Source organism: Hippopotamus amphibius, chromosome 10, assembly GCF_030028045.1.
Source record: "Hippopotamus amphibius kiboko isolate mHipAmp2 chromosome 10, mHipAmp2.hap2, whole genome shotgun sequence".
NCBI lineage: Eukaryota > Metazoa > Chordata > Mammalia > Artiodactyla > Hippopotamidae > Hippopotamus > Hippopotamus amphibius.
This window is the reverse complement of record NC_080195.1, coordinates 33535135-33552041: the sequence shown is the minus strand read 5'-3', so window position 1 is coordinate 33552041 and position 16907 is coordinate 33535135. Positions and strand designations below refer to the sequence as shown.

Here is a 16907-nt window from a genome sequence, read left to right as displayed (position 1 = left end):
AATTGTCTGCAGAAGCCATGTGGCCATCATGTTTTTACATGAGTTTCTCCTTTGAAGTTATGGAATTTCCTGTAGTGGGATTTCCTGTATTTCCCTTATTTGTGTGTGTTGTTTTGTGTTTCCTGAAAACTTTGGAAAAGACCAAAGAGAGGTGAGTGTCTTAGCTGTCTCCTTACTCCAGTTGGAGGCTAGTTCTCATCTACAGCTGTTTATCAGATTCAAGTAAACATAGTGGTGTCCTTTGTGGCAGTGTACCAAGTTTATCCTAGAGCTTAGATTAAAGAGAGCTTGAGATGCTACTTAGTGTAGCTGTGGGGAAGTTTGGCTACGTTTTATCATGATTCTGTAGATTCCTTGAGTGTTGCTGATAATAGTAACCAAAGTATTATAGTTTCCATTTATTGAGAGCCTGTATTTGGTGCCAAGCAATATGCTAAATGCTCTAGCTTTATTATGTCATAAACTCCACAAAACTAGGGTGGGTTTTGTTTGTTTGTTTGTTTTTTAACCAAAAAAAAGTGGCTGTTCGAAATAGTTCGTTAATTTTTTTTATTAAGTTTATTTATTTATTTTATTGGCTGTGTTGTGTCTTTTTTGTTGTGCGCAAGCTTTCTTTTAGTTGCAGTGAGTGGGGGCTACTCTTCATTGTGGTGCGCGGGCTCCTCATTGCCGTGGCTTCTCTTGTTGCAGAGCACGGGCTCTAGGTGCGTGGGCTTCAGTAGTTGCAGCACACGGGCTCAACAGTTGTGACTCATGGGCTGTAAAGTGCAGGCCCAGTAGTTGTGGCGCACGGGCTTAGCTGCTCCGCGGCTTGTGGGATCTTCCTGGAGCAGGGCTCGAACCCGTGTCCCCTGCATTGGCGGGAGGATTCTTAACCACTGCGCCACCTAGGAAGCCCTGAAGTTAATTTTATGTATTTTACATATGAGAAAGCTGAGACCCAGATTTTGCACAAGTATATAGCTGTCTGACGGTAAAGCTTATGCTTCTTCAGTACATTAAGCTAGTCAATAAGACCTACCAGCTAAGCAATAACAAAGCCAGTGCCAGAAATCAGCTCCGCTTCTATCAATGATCAATTTTTCTATCAATTTGTCAACACAGTTTCCAAGATCTATGGTGTCTTGTTTCTGTAAATCTCAAATAGTTAAAAACAGAGTGCTAGCAACTTGTTTTTATTTGATAGGACCCTGTGAAATAGATTCGATACCATGTTTTATAAATCTGATAACCTTGCTTTGATGTTTCCAGCAAGCAGTATTTAGTGCAGGGCCCCCACAGCGTGTAAAATCCTCTGTGCCCTGCTCAGGGGAATAAGAGGCAGCCAGTGTGGGCGCCTCCCAGTGCCCCTCACTGAGGTCTTCAGGGGGCACCATCAGGAAACTAGGGTCTTGGGGACTTGGTAAGAATGGGACTGGAGACAGATGTCTTAAATCTTTGAGCACCTAAGCCTAATTTTCATCTCTTAAGGGAGGAAGCAGGCAAGGGCTTTTATTTTTATTGTTGAAGCAATACATCCTTGAAAAGAATCAGACTCTAGAATTGTATTCTGGGAAAGATAAAGTTCTGGCTCTCCCAGGCCTGCTCCACACTTGTAGCCTTTGGTATTTACCTTTCCTGCCTTTCTTTTCTTTTCTTCCTTTTTTTTTTTCTGTTCCAAAAAAACTTTGAATCAGAGAAATGTAGTGGTGAAAGGAACTTAAGAAATCCTCAAATTCAGCTTTCACATTTTGCAGGAAATGAAGGGGTCCCAAGACATTGAGTGGGGTCCCAATTGTGGTAGCAGAATTGGAGCTAAACTCCGGGGTCTGCATGCCGTGCAGCGGGGCTGGGGCTCGAGCTGAGAGCCTGTGCCCTTGGTCCATGCCACCAGCACTGTTCTGTTGCAGGCGAGCAAAGGCTGGAGGACTGAAGTTCAGGTTGACATTGGAATTCATTTTCAAGAGGGAGGTATAATGTCATCTCCTCACTAGAAGATTTTATTTGTTTTTATTGTTTATCCTCTGTAATCTTAGACTGGCCTCTTTCCAGGTGGTGGTAGAATACCTTATTTTTGAGCCACTATCTCCTACAGTTCTTTTTTTGACTCTGATGATAAGAAAAACTACCGGTGGAAGTTAACTATTGAAGCCCCGGACAAGTTGGTCGGACAGCATTAGTAGCTGTCCATGTGGGGGCTGGGATTTCCTTGTGGCAGAGCAATGCAGCTGAGCTTTCCGTTCCTCTCTGACACTTACCAGCAGTCTGCTCCCTTCCTACCCTCTCTGGGCCCAGACACTTCCTTCAGTGACTCTAGAATTTGTGGAAATAAAAACTAACTCTTCATTTCAACAACACTGGGAACTTTCGCTGTAATATGAGGCAAATAACATTACATGGTCCTGGATCTCTTGAGCTCTTGGAAATGTGAATGAAGCAGTATCTTAAGGGTGTCATTGGTAGAAGTATGTATTTATACAGTAGCATATATGTATTATTTAGATTACTTTTTTATTGATCTGTAGTTGATTTATAATATTGTGTTTCAGGTGTACAGCGAAAAGATTCAGTTATATAAGAGTATATATATTCTTTTAAAAAGTTTTTTGAAAAGTAGAGAAAAATAGTACAAAGTAGTGAACTCCCTAAATGTACAGCATAGGAAAAGGTCCTCCCAGCTTGATTCAGTAATTAGAGGCTGGGGATCTCGACAGGGGGTAACATTTTAGCTTATCTCCGAGCAGATGCGAGGAGTTCCTGCCGCCCTGAGGACTTCTGACACAGCCGCAGCATCTTTAATTTGGAAAGAGGAAACCTGATAACATAAAAATCTAAACTGACTACATGGCCACCCTGAGATTATTTGAGGCTCCTTCAGTTTCAGTGGGCAGTTCATTTGACTGTTCTTTTGAATAAAATACTGAGGTTAGAGCTCCTTCTCGGAGTTCCTGGTGTGTGCTTTTCATGAGGAATACTTGAAACCTGTCATTAGAAACTTCCTGAGACATTGGGCCATTACTGTGTGTAAAGCTGATGAAAGCCACTTTGATCTGTTTGTTTGCCAAAGTTCCTTCCATGAGAGGTAATTTTCATACTAGCAGCCAGTTCAGATTCTTTTCAAAGGCTTTAGACTTTCACACTCAGTTACCTTTTAACAGAAACTCACCTGATTAATGATGATATTGAATAAAACTGTTTTCCGTGCAGGACATTACATAAATACAGGATTTTAATGATGAACAGTCATATATATATATATTTTTTATTTTTTTGGGGGTACACCAGGTTCAATCATCTGTTTTTATACACATATCCCCGTATTCCCTCCCTTCCTTGACTCCCCCCCTTCGAGTCCCCCCCACCCTCCCTGCCCCAGTCCTCTAAGGCATCTTCCATCCTCGAGTTGGACTCCCTTTGTTATACAACAACTTCCCACTGACTATTTTACAGTTGGTAGCATATATATGTCTGTGCTACTCTCTCGCTTCGTCTCAGTTTCCCCTTCACCCCCCGCCCCCTCCCATACCTCGAGTCCTCCAGTCCATTCTCTGTATCTGCATCCTTGTTCTTGTCACTGAGTTCATCAGTACCATTTTTAGATTCCGTATATGTGAGTTAGCATACAATATTTGTCCTTCTCTTTCTGACTTACTTCACTCTGTATGACAGATTGTAGTTCTATCCACCTCATTACATATAGCTCCATCTCATCCCTTTTTATAGCTGAGTAATATTCCATTGTATATATATGCCACATCTTCTGTATCCATTCATTTGTTGATGGGCATTTAGGTTGCTTCCATGTCCTGGCTATTGTAAATAGTGCTGCAATAAACATGATGGTACAAGTTTCTTTTGGGATTATGGTTTTCTTTGGGTATATGCCCAGGAGTGGGATTACTGGATCATATGGTAGTTCTATTTGTAGTTTTTTAAGGAACCTCCAAATTGTTTTCCATAGTGGCTGTACCAACTTACAGTCCCACCAACAGTGCAGGAGAGTTCCCTTTTCTGCATACCCTCTCCAACATTTGTTGTTTCCAGACTTTGTGATGATGGCCATTCTGATTGGTGTGAGGTGATACCTCATTGTGGCTTTGACTTGCATTTCTCTGATGATTAGTGATGTTGAGCATCTTTTCATGTGTTTGTTGGCCATCTGTATGTCTTTTTTGGAGAAATGTCTATTTAGGTCTTCTGCCCATTTGTGGATTGGGTTATTTGCTTTTTTGGTATTAAGCTTCATGAGCTGCTTGTATATTTTGGAGGTTAATCCTTTGTCCGTTGTTTCATAGGCAATTATTTTTTCCCATTCTGAGGGTTGCCTTTTAGTCTTGTTTATGGTTTCTTTTGCTGTGCAAAAGCTTTTAAGTTTCATGAGGTCCCATTCGTTTATTCTTGATTTTATTTCCCTGATTCTAGGAGGTGGGTCAAAAAGGATGTTGCTTTGATGGATGTCATAGAGTGTTCTGCCTATGTGTTCCTCTAGGAGTTTTGTAGTGTCTGGCCTTACATGTAGGTCTTTAATCCATTTGGAGTTTATTTTTGTGTATGGTGTTAGGAAGTGTTCTAATTTCATTCTTTTACATGTAGCTGTCCAATTTTCCCAGCACCACTTATTGAAGAGGCTGTCTTTTTTCCATTGTATACTCGTGCCTCCTTTGTCAAAGATAAGGTGCCCATATGTGTTTGGGCTTACTTCTGAGTTCTCTATTCTATTCCATTGATCGTCCTTTCTATTTTTGTGCCAGTACCATACTGTCTTGATCACTATGGCCTTGTAGTATAGTTTGAAGTCAGGAAGCCTGATTCCACCAACTCCATTTTTCCTGCTCAAGATCAGTCATATATATTTAATTAAATATTTATTGCCTTCATTTCCCTTTACGTGTCTTATAGGATTTTTTTTTCAATATAAATTTATTTATTTATGTGTTGGCTGTGTTGGGTCTTTGTTGCTGTGTGTGGGGCTTCTTTTAGTTGCACTGAGCTGGGGCTCCTCTTCGTTGTGGTGCGCTGGCTCCTCACTGCCATGGCTTCTCTTGTTGCAGGGCACGGGCTCTAGGCGTGTGGGCTTCAGTAGTTGTGGCACATGGGCTCAATAGTTGTGGCTCATGGGCTCTAGAGTGCAGGCTCAATAGTTGTGGTGCGCAGGCTTAGTTGCTTCACCGCATGTGGGATCTTCCTGGAGCAGGGATGGAACCCGTGTCCCCTGCATTGGCAGGCGGATTCTTAACCACTGCGCCACCTAGGAAGTCCCTCTTATAGGATTTTAAGTAACTTTAGTGTTTGCCATCTGAAAACAGTGGGAATCACGTGTGATATTTGGACTCTGATGTGGTTGGGCCGTCTCCCCTCATACCTATAGAAATTGGGAATTACCATTTTCCTCTAGCTTAGTGTGTGGGAAGGAGAGTTTCATATCCTCGCTTTTCTCTTCATAAGGGACTGCAGCCTCAGAATGATTCCAAACTCCAGGCAGTTCACAGAATTCTGAACCATAAGCTGAGCTTACTCCCAGGTGAGGCTATTCATTTTCCAAGCACCAGAATTTTCATTAATTCATGTAGTCTCAGTATAGCTATAAATGTTCTATAGCCTCCGTGTCTTTTACTTTTCAAATTACTAACACTATAAGTAAGGCAAGTCACTCCTATTTGAACGTATATTTATTAGGTCCTGATGTGTACAGCGCAGTATGCTAGGTAATACAGGAATCTTTACAGAAGAAGACAGTGTATTTCCTTCCCCATCCGTACATGGTACATTCCATGACGCATGTTCAGTGTCCTGAGGGAGAAGAGGGATGCGATCTATGTGGAGAATTTATTTGGTATTCAGGAATAAGAAAAGAGCAATTGGGCATGAGGAATGTCTTTTTTTCTTTAATAATTTTAAGGAATTCATTAATGGGTCATTCCTCACTGGAGATGTATGTAATGCAACCTACCTCAACTGGGTGCTACAAACAAGTACATATATCAGAAGTCAGCTATGTGTATATCGTTTTGATAAATATAGTTCATTGTCACTGTGTCATTTGTAATTTTCATCTTCTTTTTCTTTTAGACCTGGAATGGCCAAATACCAAGGTGAAGTTCACAGTTTGAAACTGAGTGATGATTCAGTCATAGAAGGAGTAAGTGACCAAGTACTTGTGGCAGTTGTGGTCAGTTTCGCTTTGATTGCTACCCTGATATATGCACTTTTCAGGTGAGACTAAAGGACAAAAGGATTTAAATAATACATATTTCCAGGGGCCACTGACTTTGTGACTGCTTCTAGTAATGTTTTATACTTAATGTTAAAAGCAAATAATAGAGTTCGGTGATTGTGTATATTTACTAAGGTATTTTATTTTCTACTAGGCTCTAAGTGCTACCATATATTTTTCCTATCATCAGTTGTCTAGTCAGAAAAAAATTTAATTTATCATCCATATTTTGAATAAAATGTTAATATTTTTCTGTTGGAGTATCACAGTTTTAAAATGTAATTTTCATAATTGAATTCATCAACTTGTAGGTGATATAATAGGTGCAAATATATTTTCAGTGTTGAAATGAAAAAAGCTGGGGCAAAAAAAGTCTTGGACAGTATGGAGAGAATTAAGATTAGAATTAAAATTTCTGTTATAAAGGATTAAGTGAATTAATAACTGTGAAACACTTAAACATAGGATTGTTGAGAGGATTAAACGAGTTAAAATGTTTTTTAAAAATTACTGTTATAGAGTCAGGAATACTATTTAAAGGTCTCAGACGTATGTGTACCAGTAAACAGAGACAAAGTAATAAACTGGAAATTTAAGTATTAACACGTGGAGATAAGTAAAATTTTGTGTATATCACTGAGAACAGAAATGAACAAAAAAAGTATAAAGTAGGAAAGAGATTACAGTAATTTCAAAAATTACAGATGTGTTTCTTTTTCTTTCTTTCTTTGGCTGCATCGGGTCTTAGTTGAGGCATGCGGGATCTTTCATTGCAGTGCGGGCTCTTCATTGCCGTGTGCGGGCTTCTCTCTAGTTGTGGCGTGCGGGTTTTTCTTTCTGTAGTTGAGGCATGGGCTCAGTAGTTGTGGTGTGTGGGCTTAGTTGCTCCTTGGCATGTAGGATCTTAGTTCCCCAACCAGGGATTGAACCTGCATCCCCCACATTCTTTACCACTGAACCACCAGATCCCCAGATCTGTTAGTTTCTTATAAAAATTATAGAAAGGATTATTAAGTAGAATGTGAGCATTCTCTTTTACCTCTGCATGGTTAGTTTCTTATTTGGGTGACATTGTCTTGATTTCAGTTGAGTATTTATACAGTGCCTGGTAATGCACTTGTAGACAGTGGGGAAATGATGACCAGATGATAGCAGATTTAAGTGAGTTTATAACTGGTTGACAGGTCATTCCCAGGAGTGCTGACTAGTGTTTTAATGTAAGCCAAAAAAGAAAGACACTGAATTGTTGCAGGACTCTGCCTTTGAGCCTGTTCTCATTTCTGTTAGCAACTGGGATGAAGAAGACAAAAGAAGCATGTTTATTAAATTGTCAGTTGGGATGGATAGCTAATGTATTGGTACAACAGAATCAAGATTTAAAAATGGGTCATCCAGCCAGGACAGGGGGAGTGGAAGGGAGTCACGGGAGGGAGGGAATATGAGGATATGTGTATAAATACAGCTGATTCACTTTGGTGTACCTCAAAAGATGGTACAAAAGTGTAAAGCAATTATATTCCAATAATGAGCTTAAAAAAAAAAAAGGGTCATCCCATACATCTATGGTCATCTGGTCTTTGACAGTGGCGCTGGGACCTTTCAGTGGGGAAAGAGTTCAACAATTGATGTTGGAACAACTGGATGGCCACATGCAAAAGAATAAAGTTGGACCCATACCACATCATATGCAAAAATTAACTCAAAATGGATCAAAGATTTAAATGTAAGAGCTAAAACTATAAACTCTTATAAGAAAACATAGGAGCAAATCATGAAGATTCTTAGACATGATGCCAACAAAAGATGATCAACAAAAAGAAAAAAAAATAGATAAATTGGAATTCATCAAAAGTAACAACTTTTTTTGCTTCAGAGAACTTTATCAAGACAGTGAAAAGTCAACTCACTGAATGGGAGAAAGTATTTCAAATCATATATATGATTAGGCCCTTATATCTGAATATGTAGAGAACTCAAAACTCAATAATAAAAGGACAAATAACCAAATTAATAAATGGGCAAAGGATCAGAATAGACATTCCTCCAAAGACATACAAATGACCAGTAAGTATGTGAATGGATGCCTGACATTGTTCGTCATTCAGGGAAATGCAGATCAGAACCACAGTGAGATATAGCTTCACACCCACTGGGATGGCTAGGTTCAAAAAGCCAAATAATAACAGTTGTTGAGGATGTGGAGAAATTGGAACCCTCATACACTGCTGGTAGGGGAGTTAAAATGGTGCAGCCATTTTGGAAAACTGATAGTTTAATCCCTCAAAAGATTAAGCATAGTGTTACTGTATGTCCTAGCAATTTCACTCCTAAGTGTATAGACCCATGAGAAGTGAAAGCGTATCTCCACATGAGAACTTGTACAGGAATATTTACAGCAGGGTTATTCATAATCTCCAGAAGGCAGAAACAGATGAGTGGGTCCATCGACAGATGAATGGATAAACAAAACACGGTATATCCATGCCATGGAATATCATTCAGCCATAAAAAGGAATGACATACTGATGCACGTTTGCTGCATCATGGAGGAAACTTGAGAACATTGTGCTAAGTGAAATAAGCCTGACACAAAAGACCATATATTTGAGTCTGTTCTTATGTCCACAATTGGAGAATCTATAGAGATAGAAAGTAGGTTAGTGGCTGTGTAAGACTGAAGTGGAAGATGGGGCTATGGGGGTGAGAGCTAAAGGGTACAGGGTTCTTTTTGAGGTGATGAAAATGTTCTAAAATCGACTGTGGTGATTAATTGTATCTCAATAAAGCTGTTTTAAAAATGGGTCATGACTAAGCAAATACCGAAAATAAAAAGTCTGCTCTTTACCTACTAAGAATGGGATGCATAAAGAAAAAAAAAAGAATGGGATGCAGATATAAATTTATTGTCATTCGGAAGTATCCATGATAAAATGTTGAGTGAGAATTAAGTGAAAGGCAGATTATAAAACCATAGGTCAAATAGCCTGTTTTGTTTAAAAAAAGGATTTTTATAAGATTAATTTTCTTTAAAAATTTTTTTCTTTTCCTTTGTTTTCCTAATTTCTCTACTATGGATAGATAATTATTACTTGTAAATAAAATTTTTTTCCTCACAGACTGCAGTGATGTGAAGCCCAAAAGTTTCTATTAATAAGGCGACTGTATATTGTAGATGCCAAAAACTTAACAGCATTAGGGTGTGTTAATCAGAATAATCAGGTAAAGGTCACATACAGATTGTATTCAGTTTGGGTCAAGAGTTTTAGACTGGAAAACATTCAGGGGAGGTTATCAGAATGGGAAGAGCTGTGGAAACAAATCATATAAAAATGCCTGAAAGAACTGGGGACATCTAGCTTAGGGGAAAAAAAGACTATAGGATGCAAAAGCATTAAATATGACAGGAGCTTGTTTTGTTGAGGAAGAATTAGGTTTATTCTTATGTAGAACTACAGAAGAACTTCTTATGTAGTGAAGGGCCCAGTTCTTCTCTGCTTTTCCTCTCCTGTGTCTCTCCTTTATTCTTACACAGAACTCTTCACTTCTGGTCTCCAAATGTGTGTGGGTTTTTCCCCTACCAAGCAATTCTCCTTGACACCAGCTAGGTGTCCCACAATTTAACTCAATCCTTTTACTGTCTATTTGGAGATGGTGTCAGATCCCACAGGTTAAGGGTTCAGTCCCACAAGACTGCTCCCCACCGCACTTCAGATGCCAACGGCAAGTAGTAGGTCCCCAGGTTACCCCCAGCTTCTGTCTGACTTCTGTCCCCAGGTCATCTGCAACAAATTGGAGGCTCTCGTGACGTCCTCCTCAGGTTTCATTAACTTTCCAGAGGAGGCCACAGAACTCAGGGAAGCAGTTAGGTCTCCCAGTTTATTAAAGGATGTGATAAAGGATGCAGATGCACAGCCAGGTGAAGAGATGCAGAGGGTGAGGTCTGGGGGGCGGGGGGGGGGGCCTGAGAGCAAGTGCCTCTGTCCCCGTGGAGCTGGGTGTGTCACCCTCCTGGTGTGGCCGTGTTCACCCACCTGCAGCTCTCCAGGCTGTGCTGTGGGGATTTTATGCAGGCTTCATCACGTAGGCACGATCAATTATTAGCTCTGTTTCTGGCCCCTCTCCTCTCTCTGGAGAATGGGGGTGGGGGGATGGGGATGCTGAAAATTCCAAGCTTCTAATCAGGACTTTGTCGTTCTGGTGACCAGCCCTCATCCAGGAGCCCACCCAGAGTCACCTCATCAGAACAAAAGACACTCCTGTCACCCAGGAATTTACAGGGGGCTCAGGAACTCTGTGTCAGGGAGCAAGTCAAAGACCAAAAAACAAATATTAGAATAAAAGGTACTCCTAGTGCTCTTATCACTTAGGATTTACAAGTGTTGCTGGAGCTCTGTGCCAGGAACCAGGGGCAGAGACCAATATATATTAGTATATATTTTCTATTATCTCATACAGGGCCAATGGGTGGAGATAAATAATGAGATTTTGGCTTAACCTAAGATGTAACTTTTTAAATAATATAAGGTGCTCCCCATCACGCAGACATTGTCTGGAATCTCTCGTATGATTGGGTGGGAGGTCAGTTTAAGTTGCTGTCCAGCTGTTCAGATTCAAATTCAATTGGCAACTGTAATCCTGTTACTTCAGCTGAAGTATTCAATTAATGAGTTAGGGGAGAGGTAGCATGCATACTGTAAGATAAACAATGGAACCTTTTGTCCCTTTTCTGTAATTTCTTTGATGTTTTTAGTGATTATAATCTATTCTTTGTTTGTATTGTGGTAAAATATCCATAACATAAAAGTTATCACTCTAAGTATACAATTCGTAAGTACATAAGTACATTTACAATGTTGTGTAGCCATCACCACTGTTTGTTTCCAGAACTTTCCCATCATATGAAACAGAAACTGTACCAGTTAAATAATAACTCCCCATTTCTCCTCCCTCTGCCCTTGGTAGCCTTTATTCCACTTTCTGTCTCAAAAAATTAGGCTATTCTGGGTACCTCATAAAGTGGAATTAGACAGTGTCCATTTGTGTCTGGCTTATTTCACTTAGTGTAATACATGCATGATTCATCCGTGTTGTGTCATCTGCCAGGATTTCACTCCTTTTTATGGCTGAGTAATATTCCATCACAGGAGTGTACAATGGATTGTACCAATGTTTATTCATCTGTCGAGGGACATTTGGCTTGTTCCCTCCTTTTGGCTAATGAGTATGGTGCTCTGTGAACATTGGGGTACAAGTATCTGTTTGAGTCCTTGCTTTCAACTGGAATTGCTGGATCATATGGTAATTCTGTGTGTTACTTTTTGAGAAACCTTCAATCTGTTTTTCACAGCAGCTGCCCCATTTTACATTCCGACCAGCAATGGACAATGGTTCCAATTTCTCTACATCCTGGGCAACAGTTGCTGCTTTCTGTTTTTTTTGATAGTCATCCTGGTGGATATGAAGTGGTATCTCATTGTGGTTTTGATTTGCATTTCACTAATGACTAATGATGTTGAACATCATTTCATGTGCTTATTGGCCATTTGTATGTCTTTAGAGAAAAGTCTGTTCAAGTCCTTTGCACATATTTGAATTGGGTTGTTTGCTTTTTTGTGTTATGAGTTATTTCTATACTCTTTCTTCATCACTTATCAAATATATGATTTGTAAATATTTTCTTTCATTCTGTTGGTTGTCTTCTCATCTTCTCGATAGTGTCCTTTGATGCACAAAATTTTCAAAATTTTGATAAAGTCCAATTTATCTGTTTTTTCTTTTGTTGCCTGTGTTTTGGTGTCATGGTTAAGAAATCATTGCCTAATCCAAGGTCACAAAGATTTCCCCCTATGTTTTTTTCTAAAAGTTTTGTAATTTTAGCTCTTAAGTTTGCGTCTTTGATCCATTTTGAGTTAATTTTTGTATATGGTATGAGGTAAGGGTCCAACTTCATTCTTTTGTGTGTGGATATCCATTTTTTTCCCACACCATTTGTTGAAAAGACTGTCCTTGCTCCACTGCAGGGTCTTGGCATCCTTGTCAAAAACCAATTAACCATATATGTGAAAGTTTATTTCTGGTCTCTATGGTCTAGTCCATTGGTTTATACATCTGTCCTTATTATCAGTACCATTGTTTTTACTATAACTTTGTAGCAAGTGTTGAAATCAGGAAGTGTCTTACGACTTTGTTCTTCTCTTTCAAGGTTATTTTGGCTATTTGGAGTCCCTTGAGATACCATATAAATTTTAGGATGGGTTTTTCTATTTCTGCAAAGAATGTTGTTGGGATTTTGATAGGGGTTGCACTGAATATGTAGATAGATCACTTTGGATAGTATTGACGTCTTAACAATGTTGTTTTCCAGTCTATGAACATGGGATGTCTTTCCATTTATTTGTGTCTTCTTTAATATCTTTCAGTAATGTTTAGTAGTTATTCATTTCTTTTTAAATCTTTTCTATTTGGCCTTCTTTCTTAAGCCATTAATAATAGCTGCCACGTGTCAACGTACCAGAAGCCAGTCAAAAGGGTCTGGTGTGCAGGTTACTCTATAAACCACACGCTCGCGTATGTGTCAGCTTTGATTCAAACTTCTTTCCTTGACTCAGGCTTTTGGGTATCATTGCTTTCCTCATATCAGAGGTTCCTGGCTCCTTTCCTGGCTGCATATAACTTAACTGGTTTGACAGTTTTGGTTTCTCCTCCCAGCGAACTTAGAAGGACCATAAGTTGTTGATAAATACACTAACAACACATGTACTTCTGTTTCGTAGCAGAGCCGCTGTTTTCCTTGGCATCTCACGTTAGACCTGCTTAGTGTCAAATGCCATCATTTTCTTTTAGCTAAGGTGATCATATTGTTAAAGAACAAAAATTAAACCAAGCAAATTTGAAGATCTATTTGGCTTCACTAAGCTATTCATCAATCAGGCAGCATCTCATCCAGCAAGTAGAGAGACACTCCTAGGAGTTGTATGAAACAGACGGTTTTCATAAGCAAAAGGAGGGTGGGGCAAGGAAGTTATTAGTAAAAGAAAAGTTAAGATTATTTCAGGCTGGGACTACTACTTCTGGGGGAAGGAAATGGCAGGGGTCTTATCATGCAGACTACCTCCTTGGTGCTGACAAGGAAACTCCAGGTTGACCGATTCAGATCCCATTCCTGGGGAAGGTGGGAGCTGCAGTTGACTGAGGTGTGAAGTCTAGGTTTGGCGTCAAGGGCTTTAGCACAGGTGATGCCTTTTGGGGCCTGCAGTTTTCTCTGTAACAGTATGTTCTCAGCTTTCTAATCTAGCTTTCAGTCTCTCTTGATCAGATTTCTAGAGTTTTGGTTCTGTACTCGGAGTTGCCAGTCACACTTAGCTGCCTGAACTACAGCCGTCTTCAGCATCTCGGGCTGTTTGTTCTTGTTCTTTGGCTATACTTTGACTTTTCTAATATTCTACTATCAGATCTAAGAATTTTTTATCTTCTGTTCTGTGGAAAGAAACCAAAAGAAAGACTTTTCAGTCACATAGTTTATATCAATATTCTGAAAGACCTGACTGTTTTTTTCCAATGAAAAGAGAATGATTTTTCAGTGTCAAAGAGCTGAGAATTTCCAGTTTCTGGGTGTTTACTGGTGTGTAAATGCGCTGGTTCCTTCCCGGGCTGTTCCTTGACAGATTGTTTTTCACATAGAGTAGCTTTCTTTCATCGACTCATTTATTCAATCGTAAGAATCTAACATTTAAAAATAAATAATCCACCAAAATTTAAGGTTTTTAAACAGTTCAGGTAGTTTCATTACACTTATGTTGAGCTTCTGATTAGATATTTGACTTTAAATTGTTTTTATGTCATCTCTGAACTAATGGTTATATTTTTTCAGCTTTCTTTTCTAAAATTTGAATTTTTTACTAAAAATTAAATAACCACAGGATGGAGTTCTTTAATTTTCCTTATCCCACTAGACTGTTTAGAATTCTTATTTTTGTGGGATATTGGTTCAGCCAGCAGGTGAAGGCTCTTCTATAGATTAACACTGACATTGAGTGGACTTAAAATATTGCTGTTAAAGAGATTTAGGTTTAGAAAAAACTTTTACGGCCAAATAAAATTAAACTGTGATTCAGATGTAAATCTTCATTCCCCAACCCTGCCAGCCTAACTACTGCTTCTAGTTTTCAGTCCTCACTTCAGTCATCCCATCCTTTCATATTGGCCTCTAACTTCTTGCCTTTGAGTCTTCATTTTAATTGTTAATGTTAAGATGTTAGTGGTTTGGGTTTTTCTACGTTATACATTTTAGTTTTTGTTTTTCTGTGTCCCCCTCCCTTCGTAGGTGAAAAGTTGGGAGAAATACCTGATTAGCTATGGAAAATGTTCAAATGCATAATAATACAAGACATCTTACAGAAGAAATAAATGTGTTAATTGTTCTTTATATGATCTGTAAATCTGCATTGGCATTCACTCCCCAAGGTGCCAGGCCTCTGGATTTCATCATTTGCCAGTTAAACCTGAAATGAGCCGATAATCAGCGATCTCAGAATAGCCTGGAATGCTCAGTCCTGCAGCTGGAGTACAGTTGTGGGCCATCATTTACGTTGCTTATGTTGCCGGTAGTCTAGGTCAAAAAATTAGACCCGTGAGGAAAATGGATTCATCTAACAGTATTTTATGTTAAAACTTTATTATGTTTTATTCAACAGAAATGCACATCAAAATATTCATCCAGAAAACCAAGAGCTAGTAAGGGTGCTTCGGGAACAACTTCAAACAGAACAGGTACCGTCGTGATATAAATCTGTGCATTTGTGTGAGGAGTAGATGTTATTACTCCCCTTGCATAAGAAATTGTGATGAAATATCAGTTAATTCTTTTTTGGAAGCATGGGCTTCTTTCTTGCTTGGAGTTACCTTTTATTATTATTATTCTGTTGATGGTACATTTTCAGATTAGGCAAATAACTAGTCTTAATCTAATTAAGACGTTTTCGTGTATTTAGTTTTAACTTGCTTTAAAAGACAACAGATTTCCTATTATTTACTTGTGAGGAAATAATCACTGTCTAATTGGCTTTAATGAAATGTAGTGGAAAAACTACTCTTTCTAAAATATATTACCCTAAGACCATCAAAGAAATGACCATAAAGGGTGGCTTTTTTTCCTTTTCTTTTTCTTCAGTGGTCAAAGTTAATAAAACTGGCTAGGCAAAGAAGAAAACTTTTCTCCTCTGCCTCTTCTTTGCTTTTAACCATATGAATTCTCTAAGACCCAGAAATGTAATATATTTTATGAAGGCTGGATTAAGTAGGATATTGTATACCTGCATGCTGAGATAGCTAATATCAAGAAAAATTAAAAATTGATTGTCTACCCACCAATCGAATTTTAATTCCAAAGAGGGTTTTTATGATTTATCCATTCACCAAATATTTATTGAACATCTACCACATGCCAGACATCTGTTCTGGGCATCAGGAATTCATTCGTGAACTAAACAGACAAGAATTCTTACTTCGTAGAACTTAAATTCACTGATGCAAAAATAGTTTAAGCATGTTAGTGGTACTGTGTTCCAGAGCTCTTGTTATCAATAATTCTTGCTGGGATGATATTTTGTAATTTACAAAGTGATTTCATATACAACTATCTCATTTAATCTTCAAACGTAATGCTGTTGGGAATGTATGAATGAAACGTTAAAAATAGAGGAAAGCTAATACTTGGGGGAGTAGTTTGACATTTATTGTGCAGCTAATGAATGCATTAGTTCAGCCTGTGTTACGCAGAATAACTTACTCTTTCTAATAGAGTAACTCCTGAGTTAATCTAGGTTTTTATCTTTAGACTGTGTTCAGGAAGGAAGGTAGAGACCATGCAGTAGAACAGCACCGCAGTCTCATAAGTTTATGAAACTTGTAAGACCTTAACCAGTGCGATGCTAAAATTTGAGGATCACATAGTCCTGACTGTATTGTTAAGTATACTTTAGCACGAAGGTGATTTTGAAAAGCCTGCGTGTGTCGTGTCTCAATATGCACGCGTTTTCTCACCAGGATGCACCTGCTGCTGCCCGACAGCAGTTCTACACTGACATGTACTGTCCGATCTGTTTACATCAAGCTTCCCTTCCTGTTGAAACAAACTGCGGACATCTCTTTTGTGGTAAGCAAACAGTGCTGTACTTGGTGCAAGTGACTACGTAGACCAAGACCCATGTGTGTGCACGAGCTGGATTCCTCATCTTCTCTCTGTCATGTTTTGTATTTTGTGAGTGGGGCAGATCGCTTCTGAGATCCTGCTCTTCTCATCAGCCACTTTTATTTAGCATCTATAGGTTCAAAGACTAAAAATCTAGTTATTCAACTCCCCAATAAACAGAAATGTTTCTTTGAATAGTAAGTCAACTATATCAGTACCATGAGGAAGTCACTGAACCCCTCATTTTCACCACTTTTTGATGGTTTCATTTATCACTTCTCCTTCCCAAGGCAGGAAGGTTCTTCTCTCAAGGACCTCACCCAGGACCGTGCCTTGGCTCTGCTACCTCTTTTTCACTCTGAGTCGGTACAGAAGTTCTTGCTCCTCTTCCTTCGTGACCTCCAGAGGCTTGGGAGCCCTAGAACACGCAGAGGGACGAGAAGGAACGTTGATGTCGCACTTAGTGTCAGGAAGGGGTGCTGTCCACCCCTGAGCATTCTCCTGACCTTCCGGAAAGAGTCATAG

The 16907-nt window shown here is 39.2% G+C and overlaps 1 protein-coding gene across 9 annotated transcripts in view; it reads left to right on the top strand.

Annotated features, from left to right (window-relative positions):
• RNF170 (ring finger protein 170) overlaps window positions 1-16907 on the top strand; it is a 34415-nt gene that overhangs the window by 2055 nt on the left and 15453 nt on the right. For 5 of the 9 annotated variants that reach the window (XM_057696361.1, XM_057696363.1, XM_057696355.1 and 2 more), the window contains exons 2-4: window positions 6049-6192; window positions 14887-14962; window positions 16238-16346. In XM_057696361.1, coding sequence (XP_057552344.1) covers window positions 6049-6192; window positions 14887-14962; window positions 16238-16346 — 329 coding nt within the window. Of the gene's footprint in view, window positions 1-5424; window positions 5501-6048; window positions 6193-14886; window positions 14963-16237; window positions 16347-16907 lie in introns of those variants that run through there. The other 4 variants (XM_057696357.1, XM_057696358.1, XM_057696360.1 and 1 more) reach the window with 2 other exon arrangements.